Source organism: Megalops cyprinoides, chromosome 7 (assembly GCF_013368585.1).
Source record: "Megalops cyprinoides isolate fMegCyp1 chromosome 7, fMegCyp1.pri, whole genome shotgun sequence".
Taxonomy (NCBI): domain Eukaryota; kingdom Metazoa; phylum Chordata; class Actinopteri; order Elopiformes; family Megalopidae; genus Megalops; species Megalops cyprinoides.
Window position 1 is genome coordinate 6,457,183 of NC_050589.1, and position 27,492 is coordinate 6,484,674.

The 27,492-nt window shown below is 47.9% G+C and overlaps 1 protein-coding gene across 3 annotated transcripts in view; it reads right to left on the reverse strand.

Moving 5' to 3' along the window:
- Positions 1-2,285: 2,285 nt before the first annotated feature.
- Positions 2,286-27,492, reverse strand: part of casz1 (castor zinc finger 1) — an 87,664-nt gene continuing 62,457 nt past the window's right edge. Inside the window, exons 5-19 of one of the 3 annotated variants that reach the window (XM_036532538.1) lie at positions 26,002-26,092; positions 22,534-22,698; positions 20,208-20,380; positions 18,341-19,188; positions 14,591-14,723; positions 13,921-13,984; positions 12,929-13,092; positions 12,672-12,794; positions 11,988-12,305; positions 11,148-11,346; positions 9,911-10,082; positions 7,865-8,013; positions 7,234-7,465; positions 5,636-5,953; positions 2,286-3,853 (exon numbers count right to left, since the gene is read on the reverse strand). In XM_036532538.1, the coding sequence (XP_036388431.1) occupies positions 2,604-3,853; positions 5,636-5,953; positions 7,234-7,465; positions 7,865-8,013; positions 9,911-10,082; positions 11,148-11,346; positions 11,988-12,305; positions 12,672-12,794; positions 12,929-13,092; positions 13,921-13,984; positions 14,591-14,723; positions 18,341-19,188; positions 20,208-20,380; positions 22,534-22,698; positions 26,002-26,092 (4,399 nt within the window). In that variant the 3' untranslated portion in view covers positions 2,286-2,603. The remainder of the gene's footprint in view (positions 3,854-5,635; positions 5,954-7,233; positions 7,466-7,864; positions 8,014-9,910; positions 10,083-11,147; positions 11,347-11,987; positions 12,306-12,671; positions 12,795-12,928; positions 13,093-13,920; positions 13,985-14,590; positions 14,724-18,340; positions 19,189-20,207; positions 20,381-22,533; positions 22,699-26,001; positions 26,093-27,492) is intronic. The other 2 variants (XM_036532539.1, XM_036532540.1) reach the window with 2 other exon arrangements.

Here is a 27,492-nt window from a genome sequence, read left to right on the forward strand (position 1 = left end):
TAAAATAAAAAAAGTTCACGCACACAAGCAAACTATGATGGGACTATTTTAAAATTTGGATTTTTTTTTTCCTTTTCCATTTTCTCCTTTTTTTATTCTTTTCTTTTTAAGGGAAGAATTTCATCAAAGAGCATTTTGTTCATATATAGTTTTTTACAGAAAAAAATACTGTACAACTTTTTTCTTCTTGAAACAATATTTTGAAGATCATCATCTACACATTTATTTACCTATATCATTTTTTTTTCAGAGCCATGTTCAAGAAATTATCATCTCAATATAACAGTTTCTGCTCCCGGACTTTGTATACAGTTGTTCCAGAGGTCGAAAGACACAGTCAACCAAGAGACAGGCTCGGCTACAAAAAAGTTTTTTTAGTAATTTAGATCTATTTGAATATTTTGATATTTATTTTTGTATTTTATAAAGCATTGAATTAATCACAGTTCTTATTAGTGTTTCTCCTTAGGCCACCGCAGGTACATCCGGTGGGCCGATTTCACGTTGAATTCACCAAATTATGGAAGCAAATAATAGCAAACCTCATTTTTAAATAAAACACAGAACAACAGTTCTCGTCACACTAAACAATTATTTGTGCATCAAAGCAAACTGAACTGAAACAATAATGTAAAGCAATTTCCCTGTTAAAAGATATATGTTGAAATTTTTATAAAGTAAAAATGAACCTAAAAAAGTGCAAAACACCCTAAATTCTCATTGCAAGGTCACATAAATATTAAATAAAAACCATTACAATTGAGGCTCAGCCACTGTCTTGGCTGAGGGAGAACAACAAAAAACATAATAAACACGTTTTCTTTCTGTACATTTCACACGACCCCACCCCCACCCCTCACCAATTCTTAGTGACTCCTCATTTCTGCTGTTCAGTTCATTGAAACTTTCAGAAAAATTTGTCTCACAAATGCTTCCTTTCCTTTTTGTAATTCGATATGAAGAGGTTTCTGAGACAGAGAAAACCCCTGGAACAACCCCCCCCCCCCACCCACCCAAACCCCCCAAAACCCGCCATCTTGTTTTCATCTATTGGTTCATGCTACACAAAAGAAAACAAAACCAACCCCCCCCCAACTTCCTCATTTTTTTTTCCTTTCTCTCTACATTCAGACCGTGAAACTGCTGTTTGGTGAAAGACACTCTAGTCCACACACGCATCCTGAAGAACCTGGGAGAGTGCACATCCCTCCCTTTCCCCTCCTGGGCAGTAGCACCATCGACCACTCTAGCTAACGAGCCAGTCCGTTGGCAGGAGAGCCCTGCCCCTGCATAGCCTCTTCATTTTTACTGCTCCTCTGACTGGCCTACTGACTGGCCACTTTTGCAGGGACAAACTTCTGATGAATAAAATACAAAGAAAATAAAAAAAAAAACAAAACAAACAACAGGAAAATAACTTGCCTTCAATCGCATCATCCCGGTGCCAATGGAAAAATGTCGCAACAGTGATGCAATAACGATGCAAACTTCCGGACAGTTACAAAAAAAGAAAAACATTTTAAATATATGTTCTTAATGTATTTAAATATATAATATATATATGTTCATCCACATAAAAGTGCACTATCCATACGCGAAACCTAGGTAAACAGTGGCTATTGTTACACGGGGGGAGGCAGGGAGAAAAAAGCAATACTGAGAAAGCTCAGGTATGGTAGCTTTTGGTTAGAGTTGCGCTTTCTGAGAGCTGTACGCATGGAGAACGGTGTGTGTGTTATCTGAGTCTGAGGCCCCTACCAACTGAGAACGTGACCCTGGTGCCTGGCTGTGGAGCAGGCACGGGGAAGTCAAACACGGCCATCTGGAATGGAATCTTGGATCCTACTCACCAAGAGATACGGCGTTTCTAAATGAAGAAATTACGTTGAAAAAAAGAAACGGAAGAACAAAACAAACAAAAAAAAAAACGTTGCAAGGGACAAACGGAAAGGGAACAAGCCAAAGCACTAATACAGAGCCCCTGCACTTCAATAATAATAATAATAATAATAATTAATAATAATAATAATGCATTGTGTTTTTCATTTAAATCAATTATTCTAACACGACCTCTTCAATAAATCTCCCTATGTATATTTATACAGTGATTTCCCTTTTACCAGTATCAAGGGATCAGCAGTTCATGTAATGACTGCACTGACAAATTCCTTTTGTATGTCAACGTCCACACACCTAGGGTTTACAGCTATATATATTCGCTTTTTTTTTTTCTTTACGGTGTTTTTTTTTTTCCACACACGAAAAAAGTAACAAATAAAAATAAAATAAATTAAAGTCAAACATGCACGCACACAAAAAAGACTGATGTGTAGGAAAACTTTTGAATTTCCGCCCGTGTGTAAAAAGAGGGCCTCATCTGTTTGCTTCTTCTCCTGTTCGTTTTGTTATGCATAATTAAATTAATAATGTTGGTCATCTTGTAAACATCATAATAAATCATTTTGGGCCGTCAGAATTTTTTTTTTTGTTGTTGTTTCTTGTCATCGGCAAAGTCCTTTAGCGTGATAAATGAGGCGCCTGTCGTTCCTGTTTGTTCACAGTACACAGGGTTTTTCTTCTGCACTTTCTCCACAGTTTCTCTTTCACGGGTCGGCCTCTTGCTTTTCCAGTTGGGAAGTGTCAGCGTGGTTTGTGGAAGCATCGAAACTCTCTCCATTGTCCTTGTCGCCGTCCAGGCCCTCCGGCTCCGGCATAGAGTCTTCATACGAGTCTGTGTTGAGGTCCTCCTCCCCCTCCTCTTCCTCCTCCTCTTCCTCGTCCTCCTCGGCGTTGATCTCCTCCTCGGGCGAGAGGTCGTCCTCGGCGTCACCCGACGTGCCGGTGGTGTCGTCCTGAGGCCCCGGCAGGCCAAGCGGGGTGGGGCTGGGTCCGGCCAGGGCCAGCGGGTCGTGGTGCATCTTTTTGCTCAGGTCCAGGGAGTCGTTGAGGCCCAAGCCGCTGGGGTTCTTCAGGAAGAACAGCGAGCTGTTGGTGTCGGTGCCCAGGTTCAGCGAGCCGTCCAGGTTGATGGACGAGGCGGGGTGCTCGTAGTCGCCGATGCCCCCTGCCGTCGGGGGAAGGAACATGGGGGCGCTGTTGAGGGAGAGCCCCTGGGCGCCGGGGGAGGCCGGGTGGAGGGCGGCCGAGGCGGAGGGCGCGCTGGCCCCGCCCATGAGGTGCGCCTCCTGATTGGGTGAGACGGAGGGCAGCTCCCCGCGCTCCTGCTTCTCATGTTTGCGCTTGTGCGAGTCCATCTGCGACATGCCCACCACCGTGTGCTTGCACTCCGGGTACGTGCAGTGGAAGTGGGAGCACTTGAGCTTGTACTTGCAGTCGGCCACCTCGCAGTCGGCGCTGGAGCTGAACTGGCAGAAGCCGGCGGCGCTGATGACGTCCTGCTTGCCGTGGTGCTTGCGGTGGGCCGTCACCTTGGTGCTGTCGGTACAGCGGAAGCCGCAGCGCAGGCAGTGGAAGTGGGTGCTGTTGCCGGAGAACTGGCAGTCGGGGAAGTTGCAGCTGAGCGAGGACTTGAAGCGCTTGAAGTCGTCCAGCACCAGGTTGTCCACGCGGTCGTGGTGCTGGGCGTGCTTGTACATGTGGGTGCGGCCGCAGAACTTGTAGCCGCAGTTCTCCCGGGTGCAGTGGTAGTGCGTGACCTTCAGGGAGAACTGGCAGCTGGCGTCCTTGCAGTCCTCGTACAGGTCGTAGCGCCGGAAGCCCTCCAGCATCATGCCCTCGTCCAGCATCTTCCGCGACGAGGCCGTCTTGCGCCGCTTGCCAAAGGGGGACATGTCCTCGATGATCCAGAAGCGCTTCTTGGCTCCCGTCGCCGTGGGGATGGAGATGGTGTTGCCTGGAGAAGGGGGGTGGAGGTAAACAGAGATGTCAGTTTCACCGAGCGGATGGCAACCGGCACTTAGGCTGGGTGAGCAAAGGACAACAGGAGCTGAGTGCGTCAGAGAGTTAAAAACAAAATGCCTTCCTTGGCTCTTTGGCCCGACTCGAATGCTCCCTACACTGGGTGGGGGAATGATTCACGTCCCTGCTGACCCGCTCAAAATCTCACAAGTGCACATGAGCGCTGAATAATGAATACCGGGGGGCACAAACATTAATGGGTGTAATCTGACGACAATGGAAACTTGACGTGTTTAATGGATGTCTGCAGTGTACATAAGTGAGCCAGGGGGGCCCTGGACACCCCTGCTCCCCTTGGTTTATGGGGAGGGCTCGCCTACAGGAACGGCTCGGGGTCAGTGCTAACGATCTGATCCTAGGCCCGTCTGACAGGAATCACAGGTCTCGATAAAACTTCAGTGTGATTAAAATAACGGGATGCTAATGGAGGCTGCAGCGGTCTCTGCTGGGTTTGAGGGGGGCAGCCTTCATCCTGTTGGCCCTTCTCACGTGGGAAATTAGGTGAATTAGGTGACTCTTGGGGGAATGGGGAGGTGACTGGTCATAAAACATCAGTGGCACCTCCACCAATCTACCTTCTTTCAGTTTCTTTGGCCCTTATCAGTCCCTTATCAGGCCTTTATGTGGTGGCCTGTTATCTCCTTATAATGAAATGCTGGATGTACACATACTCTGCGCCTAGTCATACTTTAATCCCCCTGACCTACCCCCTGACCCCCTGTGATATGCACACTCTGGTTAAGGGCACAACTTCATAGCAGCCCTGAGCATGTGCAGTTATCAGGAGTACTATACCACTATACCATGACACTATACCACTTTTCTGGATTTTACATATTTTTTTGCCACTTTTTTTTTAAATTACAGAGACAAATTACATCTGCCATATGCATGATTTTCCTCCATGCACTGCTTATGTTGGCTGCTTTTACAACACTCAGCTTTCTTCCTGAGACAGAGTCAGAGTAAAAACATTGCGGACAATGGGGTAAGTAAGACATGGGTATTTACTGGATGCACTTCTTTCTTTATAAGTTGCTCTGGAGAAGAGCTTTTGCCACAGGACAAAATGTAAACCGTAAAGGTGGCTTATGAGTGTTAAAGTTTCTGCACCTTCACCAAAGCACTGCACAGCAACACAGTTTGGTGTGCAGCAACACAGTTTGCTTTTACACTATGATAATATATTAGCCAATGGAAAAGAGTGAGGTGCATCTCTGCAGGTATGTTTTTGTGCAAACAAAAAAAAAAACATGGGTGGCCTCTTTCACACCTAGATCGTTTATCACACCACCTCATTTCACAAGTACCGCATTTCCCACTGCTGTTTTCTGACAGGAACGACAGATTAGCAGATAACACAACTCAAGTCAGATTCTGCTTTCTCTTCATCGCTTTACAGATCACTCCATTACTCTTAAATCATAATCATGCAACTTTGTTATTAATTTTTTTTTTTAAAAAAGCATGCTACCAAAGAGACTATTTTACGTTACAAGGATGAGAATGAATTAGTACAGAATGCATTTGGTTTAGCTAACCTTAATGTGTAGGCACGGAATTCAGAGTTAGCAGAGCACATAACACTATCCACTTATATATATGTAGCCAGGAGAAGGACGCAAAGTGGTCAGACAGGTTGCTGCTAGCCTACGCCAGCGCCAGTCTGCAGCACCAGCTACTGTGTTTGTTTGTTTGTTTGTGTCGGGATGAGTACCTGCAGCATCCTGCACTACAGGGACATCGTTTTTAACCGGAGACGGAGCGGCAATGATCGGACTGAAAGCTGGCGTGTTGGTTGGCATGACAACACTCCGAGTGGCTCCGAGAGAGGCGCTGAGCAGAGAGTATGACAGACAGGATGGAGAGAGGAGGTATGGGAGCGAGGGGAGAGGAGGCCGGAGGAGAGCCGGAGGGAAAGATGGAGGCGGAGCCTGAGGCTGGAGCTGGGGCAGAGGAGGTGGAGGTGCATTGTGGGTAGCAGTAGTGTCAGCGGGGGCTGTGGTGGCAGGAGCAGTGACCTGGCAGCCTGATCCTACGGAGACAGGTTGTCCAGGATGGTGGGGGTGGGGAGAGGGAGGAGGAAGAGGAGGAGGACGAGGACAAGGAAGGGGTGGGGACACATAACCACAGACAGGGGTGGGAGGTACACAAAGGGAGAAGATAAAATAATAATAATAAAAATAAAAAAAAAGAAACCACAAAGAAAGAAGCCAAAATGAAAACAAGAACCCAAACAGCCCAAGCAACAATGGTGAGAATGGAAGATACCATTTGAAATGAAAAAAATTACATGGAAAAAAATAATGATGCTCATTCAATGAAGGCAAGGCAAGAACTGAGAGGTGAAGGATAATCTTTGGCCTCTTTCTAGACACATCCTAGTACACTCCTACGGCTACAGGAAGTCCTACTTCTACATTTCACCCTAGGGTTTCCACAGGGATAGCACATAAGTGAGGGGAGGTGGAGATGACTGTAAAATAAATTTACAGCGTCATGATTTGATAAAATGTCATAAACTACAGAAAGCCTTGGCCGGGTGCAAAGTTTTCTAGACAAGAGGTGCTTTTATGAGGTAATTTTAAGTAGGACTCAACCGAAAGAAAGTGGAACTGAAATAGACTACTGCAGTGCTGTCAGCTTTCCCATCTCACCTCACCCAAGCGAGAATATGGAAGTGTTTCTAAAAACAATGGTTTGCAAGCAAACTTTGAATGTGTGGTTTTGAAAGTGATCTTTAGGCCTCAAAACAAAAAAATAAATAAAACAGAAGCAGAACTGCTTTGACTCAGTATGATGTTGAATGTCAAGTTCTGTCTCAGACATTAATGGAGAGTGGTGTGAATAAGACAATAAATCAGAATAAGATCAAAATTCCAAGATGTATTCAAATAGCGAATATTTCTTTTAATGCATAATGTGTCTGGTTAAAAACAGCTAACAGGATTATCTTTCTTAAAGCATAATGTGGTTAAAAAAAGATAACTTGGTCGAATGAATGCGTCGTCAGAGACAGATTACTCTATATTGGCCTGTGTGTTAAAAACACAATGCTATTCTCAGAGTACACTCTCATGATTATGCTTTGTTCTAAGAAATACGCTGCCTCATGATGTATTTATGCTAAGTGGAGCTGAATATTTGCTTTGGAAGTAGCCTCTTCCTAGACAGCAGCATTACCAGTCAAAGATGCTGTGCTTACTGCTATTATTTGGGTTGAAATGATAAGCAGATGATATTAATTGCACCAGGCTGGCAGTGCTTTCTGAATCCAGCCTGAGTAGCGTCCCCCTGTCCCCCCCGTTGACCTACCTGCCGGGGAGCTCTCGTTGCCCACGGGGGTGCTGGTGCAGCTGCGATCCTGATTGGAGGACTCGGAGGAGAGGCCCAGGGGACTACCCCCGCCCATGTAGTCCATGTAGTCGTCGGTCTCCTCCATCATGCTGGAGAAGCCGTGGCTCAGGCCCGAGTGGCCGCCCATGGCGCCCGCCGTCATATTGGCCATGTGCTGCATCTCGTCCGACCTGTGGGCGTGGGACACCACCTGCGGGGGGCGCACATGAGCACTCAGGGTCAGGGGACCTCGTGGGGGGACGAACCTGGGCCAACATCGGCCCAAGCCATTTCACCAGCCTGGCAGAGCACTTCTTCACTGCACTTTATTTGCCCTCGGGCCTACAAACACACCGAGTGCTGGGCTGCACCACGTTTGGGAAAAACACCAGTCACCTCCTTACGCTAAGTGATGGCACCTCCTGCTTTTCAAAGGAGACTCTCTGTATACCTGCCTGTTTGCATACTTACAATATGCAAAGCATTGCCGGTAACGTTCCAGCGCTAATTTCCTGCTCGCCGTTTGCATTTCTCTGCGCGTAACCCGGGTGAGCTAAACACGTCAGGGCTCCCGCTGGCCCAGAGCAGGACCTGTTGCCGCCATGATTACCTGGGACGGGACCCGGTCGAAGTTCTTGCCCAGCATCCTCCTCATGTGTTTGCGGGCGTGGGAGGTCATCTGGTGCTTGAGCAGGAAGGAGAACTGGCAGCCCTCGCGGATACAGTGGAAATGACTGTTAACCTGGTTGTACTTGCAGCCTGAGTGGAGAGGGAAACCACACACATCCCACCATTAGACTCAGACTTGCATGAATGACTTGCAACCCGTGTACAACACTGAGCTAGATCACAGGAAGTCTGATTCTGAAGTCCGAGGTACAGAACTGATAAGGCCTGCTTGAGCTTGTGTCTTCTTGTTTACCACACATGGCTGTCTTGCTTTATGTATTTGCAATAAAATTTATTCACGTGTTAATATTTATGAACACGTGTTGCTACATTGTAGTTTAATGTGTGGTCTCAACAGACACCTACCATCTGAACTTCAAGTACACAGTATTTAAGTGCTTGTAGTGCTGCTGCATTGGGTTTTCAGTGTACAGGTAGCACAAATACGTTATGATGGCCACAACAAGAGTCCAGCGTCACACTGAGTAATTAGAGGCTTGAATTAAAAAAACCTGTGGAGAGATTTCATTATGGGGACATATTTTATTCAACTGGCATTTAAATAAATTCTCATATTTAATGAAACTATAAGCAGACCACTGCCATCTGAAGTAAACATACAATTATTTCTATATTAAATTAAATTTTCAAAAACTATCCATCGCTGCATTTTTTTCTTTTTCCTTTTTTTTCTATAGCAGCCATACAGATTCTAATTGCTATATGAATTCAAATTAAGTTTCTGCTTTTTTTGTAACTTAATCAAATATTGTGGCAAGCTAGTAATAATTTTATTATGAATCGCACGCACTGAAATAATTGAAAGAGTAACATGCAGGCCAGGTGCTGGCTCGTTGGTTGCCATGGTGCCCAGTGCTCTGCACAATGCCACGTGTCATCGAATAGCTTTTGTGCACGCCAACTATAACATTAAACACGCAAAGTTGAGTAAATAGTGGTAACTGCTGAAATATCAGGGCTCTTTGTGGGAGCTGATTCCAGGTAACGTCATAACTGAACTTCTGTTTACCGCCGCTGCCATGGAAACGGCTCTTGTCGTCCTGCTGAACCATCAGTTCTTTATGGCTCCGGTGTTTGCTTTTGTAAAAGTTGAAAAACATTCTTTTTTTCCCTCCCTCCTCTCCCACTCTAATAATACAACTAACATATTAAAACAGGAGGCACAAGGGCATGGGCACGTTGTCTGTCGACCTCCAGCTACATGTTTTTCCTGAGGTGAAAAAAAATAAAAGCTCCCTATTTATCTCTGTGTAATGAAGATTCAGCTCTGGAAACGTGTGGCGGCACAAACAGACCGAGCCAGACAAGCCCGGTAATTAACAAACTCGTTTAATTGCTCGTTCTTGGCAGGTTAAATACACATAAAAAGACAATGTCAACCTGATTGCCTGCCATAAATACGTACATTTATTAATAAAACAAAAAAAGAGGCAGGTAGGTGTTCTCCTGACTGCTTGCTGTTTCATAACTATGTGTGCTTTGAGGGCGTAAATAGATACAGGAGAGTAATATAAATAGCCTGAGCAATCCTGAAAAAGCTTATCAACTGAAAATATTCCTTCTATTACTGTAAGGAATGATATAATCACTGCGGTTTCAGCCAGGGCCTTACTTTGTGCTTTTCACATGAACATACAGCTTTGTACCGGCGTCGGGAAAGTGAAATACCAAAGAGCTTGTTGTTTAATGCTTCGATCCGCACTCGTTTGAAAACGAATCGCCCGGGTGGTGGGGAACCGAGCTCTGGGTAGTATATGAAGAGAGTGGAAAAAGTGGAAAGCTCTGGGTTTACAGTAGATGGCAGGATCAATGTGTAATTACCATTACGTAATGATTTCACCCCCAAACCGGTTCATACTCGCTGACGCGCTAAAAAGCGGGTCTCTTTACGCGCGCCGCGGTGGGGCCATTGGAGGGGTTTACGGCTTTATTAGGACGCGCACGGGTGCCGTCACACTTAGCTCACCCAGCCTGCCGCACTCCTCCCGCTTGGTGAAGTACTTGAACCCGTTGGCGGCACGGCGCTCCGCCTTCTCGTGCTTCTTGATGTGCCAGGGCAGCTTGGTGGTGATGTTGGTGACAAAGAAGCAGCCCGGCCGCAGACAGTGGTAGTGGCCCCTCATCCGGAACTCACAGTGCTGCGAGGGGGGGCAAAGAAAAACATGCAAGTTAACGTCAGTAGGTGTCCTGTAATCTGGCTAATGCGGAAAGAGAAACGACAGCCAGTTTGAATGTAAATTAAAGAAATGATTAAACAAATTACTTATACGTGTCATTTAGAACAAACTAGAAGACACATACATTACCTAATATTGCTGCATATTATACAAAGGTTAAAAAAAAAGAATTGACTCTAAGTTATCTAACAACCAGCCTGTTAATTCATCAGATTATATCCCATTTTTGGGAATGTGAAAGGAGGACCCCTGTGCCCCCCTTCAGATGTTCTCACCCCGGATTCAGTGCCCCCCGGGCCCCCGCCCCGGGCACGGGTCCAAGCTCTCAGTGCCAGCACCCTGAACACCCCCCTTTGCACCCTCCCCCCCTGCTGAGAATTCGGAGGGTCCCAGCCCCTTTCAGGCCGTCTCTCATTTGCAGCGGCGGGGCTCCGTCTCCCTCCCTCCATTGTAACCTGTTTCCAACCCGCCATCTGCTTCCCGGGCTGAGCATCCCACAGGAGTGGGGCAAACAGGATCCTCTCCCCCCACCGGGGGGAGGGCACGTTTATTGAGGAATGGTTGGAGATGCATAAATGAATTAATTTAGACTGTTTTTCCCCCAAATAAGAGTACAGATGATGAGGGAGGGGAGGGGAGGGGCATTGATCTTATTTAGAATTCCACGGCAGACAGGAAACAGAGAATATTTCATTTTCTTTCTTACAGCGGTGAAGGAACTGGGTCTAGTCAAGCAAAGACAGCAATGGCTTTCGGTTGTGTGACAATATTTTATTGATAAGATGTGTTAGTACGAGCTTATTTGAGCAGTCAATATTTGACTGTTATATAAACACTACAATTGGGACAGTCATTACTGTTAGAAGTGACGCATTAAAGAGTGAGTAACAGAATGGTGTGTAAAGTGGATTGTTGCTTCCTGAACCTGCATTAGAATCCACCTCTGCCTGTGCCTAAGACGCCGCTCTGGGTCTGGCTCTGTTTCTGGCTCTGTTTCTGGTTCTTGGGTTTGGCACCTGGACTCACCTGGTTGGGACAGAGACACTGGAGCGAGTAGTAGGAGAACTGGTCTCGCACGTTGACCAGGTTGTTGTTGGGGTTGATGTGGTCCAGGCAGTGAGACTCCGCCTTCCCAGAGGTCTTGCACACGTATTTGCAGTTGCCGAAGAGACAGTGGAAGTGGAACTTGTTGGAGTACTTGCAGTCTGTGGCCAGGCAAGGATCGCTGATACACAAGACACACAAAAAGCCGTTGGTTAAATTAAAAAAAAAAAAACAAATCAGCAAGGAGGGGGTTTCATATAAAATGGAAATGTGTGTGGTCAAATATCTGATCAAAGAGGACTCCTGAAGCAAAGGGCACTCTGCTCTTAAAACGGCCTCTCCCGGGACAGGAGATAAGGAATGGAGAGCAGGGACCGGTGGACCGCTCGAGGTAATGGAAGCTTTAGAGAGAGCGGCACAGCTGAAGGGGTCAGGGGGCAGCTTCTCCTTAGCGGGAGCCATTATTCAGAGCCAGTGTCTGCTGAGCGGAGGTTAGTTACACACTCCCGTGGAGGCAGCGGGTAGAGCTTTTAGGCCCCAAAAGCCCTGCCTCACACGCCTGCCCAGAACAGCACACACAAACAGACCAGAGTCCCCGGAGCACAGTTGTGCATGGATTCCTTGGATTCTGCGACACAACCCGTGGCTGATGCTTTGGGACTGTATGTGTCACATTTTGAGGTTTAGGTGCTCTCACCAGTGGATGTGTGGGGTTTTATCTCTCCAATATGATGTCACCGTGCCGCATTACCACCCCCTCGCTAACATCCTCCTCTAGGGCTAATTTTCCTCTCTCTCTGGTCTCATCTGTGTCTCACTCACTTGTCCTGGAACTGCAGGAAGCCGGGCTTGACCTGCGGCTTGGCGTTCTCCAGGGAGGTGGTGGCCAGGGGAGAGGTGCCCGGCAGGCTGGGTACGGAGGCGGGCAGCTGGGGGATGGAGCCGGTCAGCTGCTTCCAGGCCAGGAGGGAGGGGGAGGAGCCGAACCCCCCTGCGGTGGTGATGGTGGGCGCCTCCATGGAGGGCGCCGTCACCATGGAGACGGGCTGGGAGGGCTGGGAGGGGGCGCCCTCCCCGGGATCCTTGGCCTCGTTGAAAGGGGGCTCCGATTTCACCTTCAGGGTAGCCCGGAAGTGGAAACTAGCGACACAGAGGGAGATACAATGTCAGGTCAGGCCGCCCCCTCCCAGCCAGCTCAGAATTCAGCACACGATGTTCGAGAGCACGATTCATCAAAAAACAAGACTGCGATCTGAATGTTCTCACTCACAGACGGGCTGACATTGTTGACCGCTATAAACATGTCTTAATTACAGGGGCACTAGCATGGAGGAATGTTAACAGTCGACTTGCGCATTCCAATAGAAACATAAGTACTAATCGTACTATTTGCACACAGTATTTAATGCTGTGCTGTTTTGAGTGATGGGAGGGAGAAAAAAAAAGAAAAAAGAAAAAAAGACCACAGGTTTCCTGTCCAGGTTGACCAGGTGGGACCGCACTCACTTTGCGTGCTTGACCGCACCGTCCACAGTGCTGAAAAGCGCTCCGCAGTCCTCCACCAGACAGTGGAAGTGGACCTTCTGCAGGAAGTCGCACTGAGCCTCGCAGAAATCATCCGTGTCAAACCTGAGGGGAAAGGAACGAGGCGGAGGTGACCGTTAAAACGAGCTGGGGCCTCATGTCACACCCCACGCCGCGCAAACTGCGAAACCGGCCCGTGATTTAAGCCAATCGCAAACGAGCGTCCACGGGGACATTACCTGCGCAGGTACGTCTTCCAGAGCTCGGCGGGCTTCTCCAGGATGGGTCTCTTCATGACTCGGCTGAGGTACTGCGCCGCCTCCGAGTTGTCCACCCCCTGGCTGTTCTCCAGCTCCCCCTTCATGTTCATGGCGCCGAAGAAGCCGGCGTTCACCTGCGACATCTGTAACGCACATGGCACATAAACCGCCGTCACCCACCGGGGCTCGAGGGGGGGCTGGGAGACACACGCCACTGAGCAGGGCCGCGCTGAGCTCGCTAACAGCCACCACTAATTGAGCACAGGCCAAAACATACGCGCCGGGCCTAGGTCATTTGAATGACACTTTGGGTTTTAACCGTTTCCTGTCAGGACGAACAAGGTACTTTGCAGGGCGATTCATAACTGTGTCTAACCAACACAGTCTAAAAAAAAAAAGAAAAAAAAAAACAGTTCATGGCCGCTCTGTCTTAGTGTAGGAAAAATGGATTCTGATACCTCTTTAAATCATCAAGGTAATGGATCCTTACACTACATTTATTTCTGTCTGAAAAGATGTATGATTAAAACACTGTCCATTTTAATCTCCACAAAAAACACACAACATTTAAATATCCTTCCCCAACCGTTTACTCTTTTAAAAAATGAGGGTGACGGTTTTTCAATCCCCCCCCCCCCCCTTGCTTCTTAATCAAATAATTTACAAACTCCATAAATAAAGACAGAGCGAGGGAGGAAAAAAGGGAGAAAGGAGGGGAAAAAAATGTACGCAGAGTTCAAAACAGCTCATCAAAAAACAAACATCTCTATATATCTGGTGTGGCATCCAGCTACCGGTTCATTATATTAATTTGTGAGCGGTGGGCTGAAATTACACCGAATGAAAAATGGCTGGAAAATTTAAATGGTACAAACTCATCTTATTAGCGGTGAAACATTAAAAAACAAACAGCCCCCTCTGCGTCCTGCTAATTTGTCTTGGGATGAAAGTGTGTGATGGATGGATCTTACCTTATTCATAAGCGAGGATAAAAGAGATGTATTTCCCGGTACAGGATGTCCGTTTGATTCATTACTGGAACAAGGAAAATGAACAATGTTTAGTCAAGATTTGCATGAGAACAGTAAATATTAACATTTATCACATACTGTGGGGATAGGAGACGAAGAGAAAAGACTTCTTTGCGATATAAAAAATGATATAAAACAAAACTGAAGTTGAAAGTGAAAATTGCTCCTGAGACTATTTATGTAAATAACCTTTGAAACTTGGGAGTTGCAAAATAGCACACATGGATTTGATAACATGGGCTAATATCCCTATCTGTGAGAATAAAGCAGACATTAAACGTACTGGAGTAAAATTAAGCAAAAATTATGTTTTGCCGCTGGATTAATGTGCACGGGATCTGTGAGAAGCTGACTGTGTCTGAAACGGCGTTTCATCACCCTGCCATGTGTGGGCTTTTTACAAAGGCACATGCACTAATTAACACAAGGGGCTTATTTGGGAGATAAATCAGCTCAAACATGCAGCAGAGGGCAGGAATGACTGTACAATCTCAGCTCCCTGACAGAGGCAGGGTTGCTACTGTGCAGAGCCTGTGGTGAACAGGGCGTCTGGGCCAGGGCTGCTCTATAGCGCCGCTCTGCAGGGCGAGGGGGCTCACTGCACCCGTACCTGTGGTCTTTCTTGCTCAGGTCCAGGCTCTGCTCCTGCATGGAGTCTTGGGAGGCCCCGGAGGTGGCGTCGACCGGCTCCTGCTTCACTTGAACCAGATTAAACCGGCCTGCCGGAGCGGACTGACCGTTCCCTGAGGAGGGACGGGGAAAGAGGGGGAGAGAGACAACACCGTTATTGTTGGTCAGCATTATTTCCCCCGTGACGAGATCCGACCTGACTTCTGTCCCAGCCAAAAAGAATACTCCGAGTGATAATTATTGCAAAATTATGTCAGGCCGTCAAGGCTACCGGGCTTTTAAGTGGTGATTGAGAGGAGGGAGGAATGAGGGAAAAAGACTCCTTTTTCAGCAGCACTTGTCACAACTCATTTGCTGGGCTGCCTCTTAACTGTTCATTAAATGGGCTGCTAATGCTGAGAGAAAGTGGCAGTTTCAGACTGGTCACCCCCTCCCTCCTTTCTCTGCTTGTCCTCGTTGGCCTGGCAACGGACGGCAGCCAATGCCACTGAGCATGCCCAAAAGGGACATCTGCCATGTCGGTCAGATTGGAGGTGACAGCCAATCAGATCAGTTCAAATAGTGTGACCTCTCGATCGGATTTCCAGGATAGGTATTCAGTGGATGTGGTGAGTGAGACAGGAATGAAAAAAAAGGAAAAAAAAAAAAAAAAGATGAAGAAGGAGGAGAAGAGGGGGGGGAGAAATGCTGACAGGAATATGTGCCCTGGCTTTTTCCACAATCCCCAACTGATTGAAATATTAATTTGTCCTGGGGCTATTCAGAGGGAGCACTGCTTTTTCGTAGACGGTAAGTGGTATTTTATTAAAAAAGGAGAAGAATAAGAGAGGAGTCCCCGCCACTGCCTCGCAGCCGCCGAGCTGAGTGCATCAGCCGTGATTGGTTGCGGTGTGGGGGGCACACGGTTTGGGCGAAACGGGCCTTGTGACGACTCTGACATGCAAGGACACAGAGGCTGTGCGTGCCCTTGGCCTGCCGTGGAGCTCCTGTGACCGCACGTGGGACCTGACTCCAGGAGCATGCCGAAGACCTCCGCGGCTGCAGCACCGAGCCCGGGGAACCGGCTGTGTGTTACCAGCGCTGGGGTCCCACTGTTTCCAAGGGGGGCTGTTTATCTCAGTTTCGGGGTTTATACCTCCTGCTGTCACTCCCCTGGATTCATTGACAACGGCGGGAGGTTTAGCTATGACTGCCCCAGCGGTGGAGAGCTGGGGTCTGATTCCTGTCTGGTCCGTGATCGGTACCCCGAAATCAGATTTCCAGACTGCCCAAGAGGGATCGGACTGCACGTGTGAGCCCAATGGAGAACAAGTGCCGCCGCTGTCCCTCACTGCGCCCAACCGCTCGGCTAAACAGCAGCACAGCTCGGACCAATCAGAACCCGCAGCTCGGGGGCTCATCAGACAACAGAGCCTTGACAGACGCCACCCGGAGACTAATGACAGACAGCTAAGTTATGTTCACTGGTGCAGATCCAGGGGGAAGTCAATGAAAACATCACAGCTATCTTAGCAAAGTCACTCGCAACCCGTGAAAAAAAAGGAAAAAACCATAGAAAGAAAGAGGAAAGCAACGCCGTTGATCTCAAAGCGACTGTTTTCTGGAAGTTCTCCAGGAATAATGTTCTAGCGTGTAATTACTCCCACTAAGTTACAGCTCTTGCGAGAGATCGTTTGTACTGCGCGTGTAATTAGCATACCCTTCAGAGGTCACGATCTTTTTTAAAAACCACAACTTAGAAAAACACTTTGGGGTAAATTGGTGCGAAACGCTAATACAACAGTAAGTGCTGAACTAAAATAGCCAGCTGTTTAATGTACAGTACTGCGGGTCTTTTTTCCAGTCCTAGTGTTGTTTTAATTCTGCTGCACAAACAGCCAGACCCTGAACCACAGCTCATTTTTTTTTTCATATTTACACGAAAAGGCTCAATAAGGCAGCATCTCTTGTTCATATCCTCTTTGCCCCAATAAACATGAAACAAAGTGAAAATAGCCCAAGTCCTGAGATCTTTCGCACCTTTCAGACTCTGAGCTTAACCACTTCCTCTCTGTTTTTTACTGAAATGTCCGGCCTACACGCAAATCGAGCGCACATTTTGCCTGATTTGACAAACAAACGCAGGGCTCTTTTTTGTGCTGTTTTTTTTTTTCGTGGGTCTTTGCACTGTTAAAAAAAAAAAAAAAAAAAAAAAGAAAAGAGAACTGAGTGAGCATGGGGAGCCTGACGACACGGCCGCCGCTCAGTGCGGTGAGGGCTCCCGCGCCGCGCCTGCACACGGCTCCAGGCGCACTCCTGCCTGAACGCGCGACCGAAGGGAAGTGACACCATCTGTGGTGTGGCTCCTGCTGCACCCCCCCCCCCCACCCCCCCCCCCCCCCCCCCCAAGCTCCATACCTGCCCAGGCCCCAGAGGCGGAGCCTGAGACAGGACCGTGCTCAGCGCTCAGCCCTCCTGCTGCAGCTTTTGCCCTGCTCTCTCAGGACCCGTCCTTATCCAAAAATACCAACAGGCCTTAATCCTCCTCTGCATCACCCTGAGACTCTCCTGTTTATCCCAGTCCAATCCACACCCCACCTGCTGTATTCTCAGCGCAGCCGAGTCCACACCCCTGCTACCCTGAACCGTCTGAGCAGAAGAGATTCACACGCATTTCTGTGCTCACGTTTTCCGTGGCTGAGCTGAAGGACCCGTGGGCTGCATGCTTATGTATATAGGGTCGCATAGCAAATAGTAATTGTAGGTTTTCCGACCGGTTAGCCCGTCACTGTGGAACTGAGAGTGGTGCAGTGCAGACACGCAAATGGAAACCAGTGTCTAGGTTTTCAGAGAAATGAAATGATAGGGGAAGGAAGAGAGAGAGCAAGAGAGAGAGAGAGAGAGCGAGAGAGAGAGAGAGAGAGAGAGACAGAGAGAAAGACCTCCATCTCCCAGACAGCTCTGGCGCTCTGGGTCATTTCTACTTGAGTGATTCCTGTTTTTATCTCAGTTTGCATAAAAAAAAAAATGTTTTGTACTTTCAATTTCTGAACTTAATTTTATTCAGCCTCCATTTGCTCGGAACGAATGCAGGCACAGATAAGAGGCCAATGATGAGGAAACATGTTCAACACAGGCCCCCTGAGCCTGCTCTGAATGACATTAGAAGGTTTTACAGGGTCTGCTCTCTACTGCTGGAGCATTTATCTGCTGATGTATTCTGGGTATCGATGAAGTGATCACTCCTATAAGAGGTCAGGGGCACCGGAGCTGAGCCGTAGACGCTTTATATTTCTCTTCAACCTGAAACTAGAGACGCGCCTGGTGCTTCCTCCTCGGCGCACGGAGCAGGAGATGACCTGTGCGTGCACTCTCGCTGCGACTACAGCAGCAGCCTCAACCAGCTCCACGCAAACACAGGGGAGAGCAGAGGAAGGGGGAAGTGGATGCGGCCTCGCTACCTGTGGTGACATACTCTGCGACCGGCTACATCCTCTTTTTCTGCTGTCCGTAAGGCAAAGCGTTTACAAGTCCTACGGCATGCCACAAGCTGAGATCGATTTTCTTAATACCCTCTGTGAATAAATAATTCTCATTCACGTTTTTTTTTTTTTTTTTTTTTTTTTGCTTGGTTTTGGCCAAGCCTAGACAACTGACTGTGGATGCATGCAAATGGGTGACTGTCACTCAAACGCCTGGAGCTGGACCGTCCCGCTGGAGCCTCAGGGCTGTGCAGTGTACTGTCACTAACCTGCGTCCGGGTTGCCGGAGGGCTTGAGGGCAGCCGCCGCCAGCCTGGCCATCATGGGCGATATCAAGCCCTTGCTGGCGGAGATCTTCTCCATGATGGAGGTGGCCGCGAAGGAGGTGGGGGTGGAGGCAGCGGCCTCCCCGCCGGCGCCAGAGCTCTGGGAGAGGGAGTCGGTGGGCATGGAGTGGGCGCCGGAGGTGGCGGCGGAGATGAGGCTGGCCGCCGAGGGGGGGAGCTGGAGAGGGAGGCGAGGCAGGAGGGGGAAGAAGGGGTTGGACCCGGAGAGGCCCGTGTTGGAGAGGGCCAGGGCCACTGGCATGTTGCTGGGCAGGGCCTGGGAGAGCAGGCTGGACATGCGGCTGGCGGGGGGCAGGGAGGAGGTGGGCTTGACGGCGTGGCTGGAGGAGATGGCGGTGGTGGGTGTGGGCAGCAGGTGTGGGCCCGAGGAAGACTGCTGGGTGGTCGGGGAGGCGCTCAGGCTGGAGTTCTTGCTGCTGATGGCCGAGAAGTCCATCAGGTCGTCGTTGCTGGACTCCTCCGGCTCCTCCTTGGGCATGAGGAAGGAGGAGGAGAGGCCCAGGACGCCGGACGAGCGGATGTGGCGCCTCTCGTGCTTGCGCTTGTGGGACGTCATCTGGCTGGTGGAGGTGAAGGTGAAGCCACAGCCGGAGCGGATGCAGTGGAAGTGGTTGGTGGCCTTGCTGTAGACGCAGCCCTCGTACTTGCACTCCTCGTACTTGTAGAACTTCTTGAAGCCATCCTTGGCGTACGCGTCGTCCTTGATGTGATAGCTCTTGTGCTTCTCGATGTCGCATTTGTTCTTGAAGGTGAACGTGCAACCAGGGCGTCTATAGGGTCAGGGAAAAGGTGCAAAATGGAGACTTTGTTGGTAAAATTGAGCAGCTCAAACAGAACCAACCAAACGTGCTGTCATGTCACAAACTCTACAAAGCGAAGACATCCTGGATCCTGGTGGGCTGATCTATGTACGGTTAAGTCAGGGGATATTTTACACTTTATGTGAATCCCTGGCCAACTCCCCCATACATCTCCACTTAAAGGCCCTGCCTTAATTAATCCTTTGCCGCGAAACTCTTCTCCATTACAGCTATTTCATTTTGAAGAAACTACAAAGCATTTTCCTTTTGTTAGGGAAACCGTAATTGGCTTCTTTTCAACCTTTTTTTTCTAAACCATTCTTTTCAACTCTGTCTTTGATTCCCCTTCAGTACGTAATCTCACATCTCCACCAATGAAGTGAACAGACCTTTTTTAGTGTTTACATGAAATCATTAATTATCTAAACACCAGATCACATGGAGTCTGGAGTTTAACACTCTGTGGGGGCTTTCACATACGTTGCCACAATGTGCTAATAAATACTAATAAACTGAGACAGCAACTGTGCCTCTCCTTGCAATTTACAAGGCAGGAGGATCACAATGAGCACAGGTTATAATGACTGCTTATGTCCTGAGGATTTTTTTTCACACTGATAAACATACAGGCTTTTCATGGAGACACGGATGCAGCTGATGCAACTGACATTTGCCTTGAACTTTTCTTCAACATGATTTTTCGTGATCACTTGTGAATTCTTGTGTACTTGCTTTTACTTTTAGTTAGTTAGTTTTACTTGCGTTTAGCACTAGTGGGACTGAATCCAGGCCACTGTGATATTCAGCCAGCTGTGTGATTTAAAAGGGAAGGGTGCAGCTTTCCTGGGAGTTTCCCCTGGATGCTGCGTCCTGGGAGAGGGCCGCTTAATGCCACATTAAAGTGTGTTACGACTTGGAGAGGGGCCTTCTCCTGCGCTATGCTGTGCATGGTGATGACCACCCCCCCCCCCCCCCCCCCCCCCCCTCACCTGCAGTGGAAGTGGGTGGTCTTCTGGCCGTAGAACTGGCAGTCCACCGTGCCGCAGTCCTCCGTCGCCCTGAACCTCTGGAAGCCGTCGTTGATGAGCTGTGCGTTCTTCTTGTGGAAGTTCTCGTGAGTCATAACGTCGGACGTGCTGGTGTACACCTTGTTGCACCCCACCTGTAAAAGGAGGCACACCTCTGAAGGGCAGCAAACACAGGCCGGCAGGGACTCGATAACAGCTTTTTTTTTTTTTTTGCTTTAACTTTTTTTGAAAGCATGAAACGAAATGGCCCCGAAACTTTGCAAGAGCGTGCACTCGTCAAAAAAAACTCCCCCGGTTGACAATGCGGTTGTGATTATATACAAACTTTAGATACTGCAGCACTGTGAAAAACAATACTACTGAAGCGACATAAAAATAGCTCTGCTTGAAAACGTACTCTGTGTGGGCAGGGAAGATTCCAGTGACCTAAATGCAGCAGGCCGCCCTTCTCTCATGTTCAGCTAACCGTTAAGCAGGTCTCCCTCACTGTAGTAAAAACCTGACAAACCCACTACGCAAAAAAAAACAGCTACAAGTAAATAAAACGTGTGGTAACTCTGAGACACTCGCAAATAGTTCCGATGACAATTTGCTCAGAAGTGGCTGAAAAACCAGTTTCTTCAAGTCGCTGTTAGAGGACGACAAGCTCCTTTGCCAGTCCGTGGTTTGACCCACCTTTCAATCCTGTCCTTTAATTAACCAACGGAACTTTCTTTATTAGGTAACTATAGTTTCTGCTTCTCTGTGACTCGTGTAATAAATGTTCTGAAGGTTTGGGGGGAGGAGGGTGTTTGGGGGGGGGGTGGGGGGAGGTGGGCATGCTGGCTGTCACTTTCTTTGGTCTAAAATGTTCTGTTACGCAGCAGCACTCAGCAGCTCTCTCTGGGTTAGAGGAAAAACAGCCTGTGTTTGAATTAAAACCAGCACTTGTATATCATCACTGGCACTTTTCACCCGCGCAAACCGGGCAACTTCACCATATTGAGTCAAACAATGAAAAAAATGCCACTCTGTTTTTTTCCCTGTAAATCAGGCGAACGGGTGCCAACATCTGCTGGTTCTCAGAGCTGTTAAAACAAGTGCTGAAATGTCTAATAACAATTACGCCGTTAGGGGGGTTTAAAAAAGAATATATCTTGAGCCATCCACCAAGGCCGCTTTTCCTCTGGTGAGAAAGCACTCCGCGCGATGACACCTTGAAAATAAGCAGATGTAAAAAAATTAAACAAATCTGGTGGGGAATAATCTTCAACTCGCTGCTTGGTACTAAAAGATGAAAAATGTTAAGTTTATATAAACAGCTAACTGAATTTTATCCATGCCAATTAAGGAGAGAGAGAGTGAGGGGAACACAGGGCTGCTTAATGTTCCTCCTTTTAATTTTTCTTTTATTTATTTTATGACACCTTTTGTCAAACGAATGAAAACTGCTCTTAAATGGCAATTTAGGCTTAATGGAAAAAGTGGAAGAAGTGTAATTCCCTTTTATAGATGCAGTTAAAGCGCTCGCATCTCCATCCTTCCACGGGCTGTCAGCGTACATCTTGATTTGCCTTTGTCAGCTCGGCGGCCTGGCTTTCTCTGGCAGCGGCCCTGAGAGAAACTTCCATTCCTCTTTCCCTCTCCGAGACACGGCCGTTTCCCTCGAACCCGCTTCCCCTCCTGTCCCACCAGCAACGACCCTCATGACCTGAGCTTGGGCCTGACGCCAGCCACGGACCTTTTTTACATCTCTGACAAACGGGAGAGTGAGGGAACGTGACCTCTGGTGGAAATACGTTTCGTGTAGGGGGATCCAGCGAGTCACCGTACATGACCGGCAGCCCCGACGTCCAATGCCAAGACTAACATAACCTGCAGACTACGGCTTTGGAGTGGCATGGGGTGATTCAATGCAGAGCAGAGTGGTATAGTGAAAAAGGCTTTTATTGGAAAGTCCTACAAGAGAGGGGCTGCAGGGTTGTGCTGTTCATACAGCACTCATTTTTTTTACAGCTGGGTACAGGTTTCCTCCCCCTGGCCCTGGTACACAAATCTTTACACATGCTACCGTGCGTAGGGCCTGTCCCAGCTGAAGCAACAACACCGCTCCAAGGAAATGACTGGCTACTAGATGCGTGTCATCAAAAATGCATGACTGCACCGAATCTGACTTTTGCCACAAGCTTTAGGCCTGTCGTGAGGAGTCTGTGAAGGTGGGGTCGTGGGGGGGGGCCTGCAGGGGGGGTCGTGTCTATGGGTAGGGGCGGGCAGTCACCTGGGGCTGCCGGTGGGTCGTGCGTGTTACCTGCATGCAGTGGTAGTGGGTGCTCTTTCCGTTGAGGTGGCAGCCGTGGTAGTAGACGCTGCAGTCGTCCAGGGGGCTGAAGCGCATGAAGCCGTGCTGCAGGGAGTTGTCCCGCTTCTTGTGCATGTTGTAGTGGCGGATCACGTCCTGCTTACTGGTGAATCTCTGCAGGGGAGGGGGGGGGGGGGGGCGGGGGAGGGGGACACAGCAAACGGCAACAGGTTGGAGAGGTTTTTTTTTGTTTGTTTGCTTTTTTTGGGGGGGAGGTGGGGAGGTGGGGGGGGGGGGGGGGGGTTGCTGGTGGCAGTGAGAAAACCAGCAACAGGTCGTTTTATCTCTCTGGCAACAGCTGTGGATGGCGGGCGCCAACTGGCAGAGCGTGGAGCTGCTGTCTGTCCGCCAGAGGAGAGGTCCCTTCACTTCTCACGCGCTTACCTCTTAATTCACCTCTTACGCGCCGCTCAAACCGCGGGGCCCCCTCTCCCCGGCTGGGGACCCGCACGGATGTCTGCCGCAGGTAAGACTCTCTGCCTAAATGAGTTTTCCAGGGCCTCCTTCCCCATTAAGTCACGTTCCGATTTTTAATTAAGACAGATCACTTGACATGCAAGATCATGGTTCTGGTGTTCCTGGCTTCACAAAAATTATGTTCCGTGCAGATGGTTTTCGCAATGCGCAAAGGGGGGGGGGGAGAACAACAAACAAACAAACAAACCAACCAAAAATGTTTCCCTTTTTTAATTCCCTTGTTTGAGATACGATTCCATTTTTAATTAAAGCATTAAAGCATAGTTTTCTTGCTGGGTTAGAATGTAATAATGAGGGAGTGTGCTATGATACCCTCGTCAAAATTAAAACCTCCTACACCGCAGCCGAGCCAGAACAGCAGAGAACTCGTTCCAGAGAGACCAGAGCAACCAAATCTGCTGTAATTGGGCTTAAGCTGATGTTACAGGAACTGAAACCAGAGACGCAGAAATCAATGAATATGCCCAACTTTAATCCATCTTTTAAACATGCTTGTAAATCGGGAGGGGGGCGGGGGGTGTTTGTAAAAAAAAAAAAAAAAAAGTTGAAAGAATAATCAGTTCTCTAAAATACTTACACTAATTGCCCGTCTGTTGAGCATATTGTACATGGGGGAGCAAATAACAACAACTAATGCTGTGCTTTTCATTTATTAGTTGTTGTCAGATCTCCCATTGCTTTGAAGCCCTTATTGATTTCATATATAAAGTAGATGGTTACAGGAACCAATCTGCTACCAACTCGGCTGTGATATGTTTATTAGCTGCGGCTACTTTTTTGAAATTATCATGATAGTAGTTTAGGGATCTGACTGGCTGGTCAGACAAAGACCAACACCAGTCCAGGTGTGGCCAAAGTAAAACGAACAGCAGATACCGCACCCAAAACACCAGCCCCCCTCCCCACCCACCCCCTGCCACCCCTGCACTTCAAAAAATAAAACAAACATGAAACAACACAGAACAAAAAAGAAAGAAATGCAGAAAAGTGATGATTTTTTAAAATAAATGACTAATATGCAGTATGTGCGTAAAGGTCATGAGTGCTTGGTACATTTATTTTAGGATTCCCTTCGCCGTGGCCAGCAAACACACATCCATGAAAGGAGTGAGGCCCAGCAGGCTGGCAGTGGGGTAATATTCCAGGACTCTGTCACGCAGTATTTCATGAGTTACTGCCTACAAAGGATTCAGATTCAAGGTTTAAAGTGCACCTGCTGTGTTCCTCTGAAAAATCTTCACTAACGCACCTTTATATCACTGTGTTACATACAGGTATGAGCAGAGGCTTGGAATTATCTGCAAAGCCCACTGGAAGAATAAGTGACATGGTGTGAATCCCAGGGACAGTTTTTGGTTGGACAGGCTGTACAGTAACAAGCATGGGCCAAGCAGACGGCCTTTATGTTGAAGGTGATTTATGAACGGATGGAGCATCCAAGCAAACACCTTCACTGGGTTTATTTGTGTTTTATTTTTTCAGAGAATAACCCAAGGTGTCCTTGGAAAGTTTTGCAATATACGGACACTGTCACGTCCAGATTACTTGCCTGCTGTTTCATGTACCCTTTTGTAAATGTGCTAATGCAATCTCTTTTTACAAGGTAGATATAAAAGTCGAGCAAACAGTGACTGGATCATGGAAAATGGAAACACAAACAAAGCTAAAAGTGGAATAAAAAATTAAACCGCTATTTTCTGACCTGGCTTTTCTGTGTATCAAATACACCATAATCAACAAAGTAAACAGTGGCTACAGAATTTATTCAGTGGCATTGATGAGGGCTTCCTCAGAGAGGAAAGGCTCTTTTTATGTAAGACAAGATTGTGAATAATGCGGCGGCACAACGAGGCCATCAAACCATCCGAAGACAAAATTCGAATGTTTAAGCGACAGCTGTAGCGTGTCAAGTTTTAACATCTCACTGTGCAGTGCCGGTTGAAAAATAATCATACCATTACAAACTGCAGTGGGAGATTTTAACAAGTGATGCTTTCGTTCCCAACAATCAAAGAAGAAGGGGGGGGGGGGGGGGTATAAAAAAAAAAACCCCGAAGCTCTACTTTTGTTGTGATTTTTGACATCTTTAGTAAATCTGCCAGTGTCTGACTGCTCTTTTGCGCCATATGTGCATGCGCGCAAACACAGCCTTCTGTTTTGATCTGCTTAACGCCTATTTTATTTGTGCCGTACATGACAACTCCAGGGACCAGGACAAGATTAATAATGTGAAAAGGGATTAGAACCAGCCCCAGAGCTGAAGCAGATGTCTTCAGAAAAAAAAAACACAGAATAGGAACCATATTTCAAACGTATTTACATTTAACCCAGAATAAAAGGCCAATTGTCAGAGTCCAACTGTGCTTTCAAGCAGCTTAGAAAAAAAAAAGGCCCATTCTTTCATTTGGATGAGCGCCAGTAGTCATAACCTGTTCGGCTGACAGATATCGGCGAGGCCGTCTACACGGTGCATGGGGTCTAGCCTGGGTGTGTCCCAAAAACAAGGCACTGATGTATTTAAATCACCTTGCAGCGCAGGTTTTCCGTCTTCCCCCCCCCCACCCCCCCACCCCGGAGGAGGCAGCCAAAGAGGGCCGAGCGCTAGTGTTCTAAAACTCCCTCTCTCCTTGGGTGGGACATTAAATTATGGAGACATCCTTACATCATCCAGGTATCCGGCAACACCTGGCTCTGCGTTTTCACTTATGGAAATTTAGCGGCGGGGGACAGGCATTTAGAGTCACTGAACCATGGTTGTTTGACTACAGCATTACTCGGCCGACGTGATCTCATTTATCAAGGCTAGGGCTGGAGCAGTGGGGAGACAGCCCTGGTTAGGGGAATGAGGGGGAAGGAGGGAACGAGGCTTTAGGGAATTTGATGGGGGAGAGAGAGAGAGAGAGAGAGAGAGAGAGAGTGCGGAGGAAACACGAGGCTCACCTGGTAGTTGCATTCGGGGTCCATGCAGTGGTAATGCTCTCGGTACTGGTAAGCGCAGTGGACATGCCCGCAGTGCTGGCTCCCGGAGAACCTGAAAGCAAAGCAGAGGTAAAGTTTGGGTTTAGGCTGGGTTTACCAGGGCTACCTGCTGCACGGACCCACAGAACCATCATCGGACAGGAAAGTGCGCATCTTCTCCACGGTGCGTCCAGTGTAGCTGCTGTTGACAGCGCTGGGGAATAACCTGAGAGAGTTATTAGAATGCACGCAGGTGGTTCAACTACGCAGTAAGCAGCACACCTGCAGGGACAAGGAGAAAATTATGGAGATGTCTCCTGGCAGTCAATAAAATGATAAGTCAAGATGAAAAAAAAAAATTCACGGATTAAAAACTCCTCCTTTAACGTGTTCTCTGAAAACATTATCAGAGGCAGGTTGCAGCAAGAACGAGGGAAAAAGGTCCCTCACATGCGATCGCTTTCGTAGGCAGCGGCTAAAAATGGGATAATAACGAGTCATTATTTGCCGTATACAAGCCCTCTCTCCTGCTGAAAATTACAGTAATGTCCCAGTGTGCTTATAAAATTCTCTGCTGTTTCAAGCACGGCTTTCACTGAAATCACCAGTGTGCCAGTAGGCCAAATGACTGCGCATTAAGACTGCGCAGTGACTCAGATCGCTTCTCTCTCCAGCCTGTACCTGCCAAATGCGGAGGTTATGCAACGCACCCACACAACCACAACTCACTCCCCCAGTCACATCGATTTCAACAAAATTAGTTCAATTTATTTCAAAAGCAGTTGGCAGACTCTTATTAAACCGTAACCCCCCCCCCCCCCCCCCCCGAGTGAAATTCAGTCATTTGCCCACGCTTTTAAACCCTGCCAAATCGGTGCTCAGTTCTCCAGGTTAACAGCGCCGCTTTAATCAGAGAAAGGTTAGGATTAATAGAAAAGGTTTGAGTGTATCTCACTGCCGTTTCCCTCCCTCTCTCTCTCTCTCTCTCTCTGTTCCACGTCTGACTGCATGGGGCTCCTGTAGATTGGCGGCTGTTTAAAGAGCCACATTTCCAGAGTGTTTACAGGCTGATTATAACCCTGACGATGATGACTGTTAAAAACCTCCAATTACATCCAAAAACACACAAATAAACATTTGCACTGCTGCTGCCAAGAGCACCATCTGCTAAAGTATGGGTGCAAAAAAAAAAAGAGCTAAGTAATAGATTTTTTTCCCGTGTAGCATGGATTATCCCAGGGCTGCTTTTACAGATCACTTTACCGAGTTCATTAAGCTAATTGAACGGCAAATCCACTACCTTTAGAAGTTGGTGGTTCTGTGTGTATGTCTGTGTAAGAGAGAGAGTGTCTGCGTGTGTGTGTGTGTGTGTGAGCACAGGGGGGCTTGTGGGGGCCTTTCTGGTAGATTTGCAGGCCTCTTCAAACTAAACAAAAAAAACAAAAAAACAAACAAGGCCATGGCTGATCTATC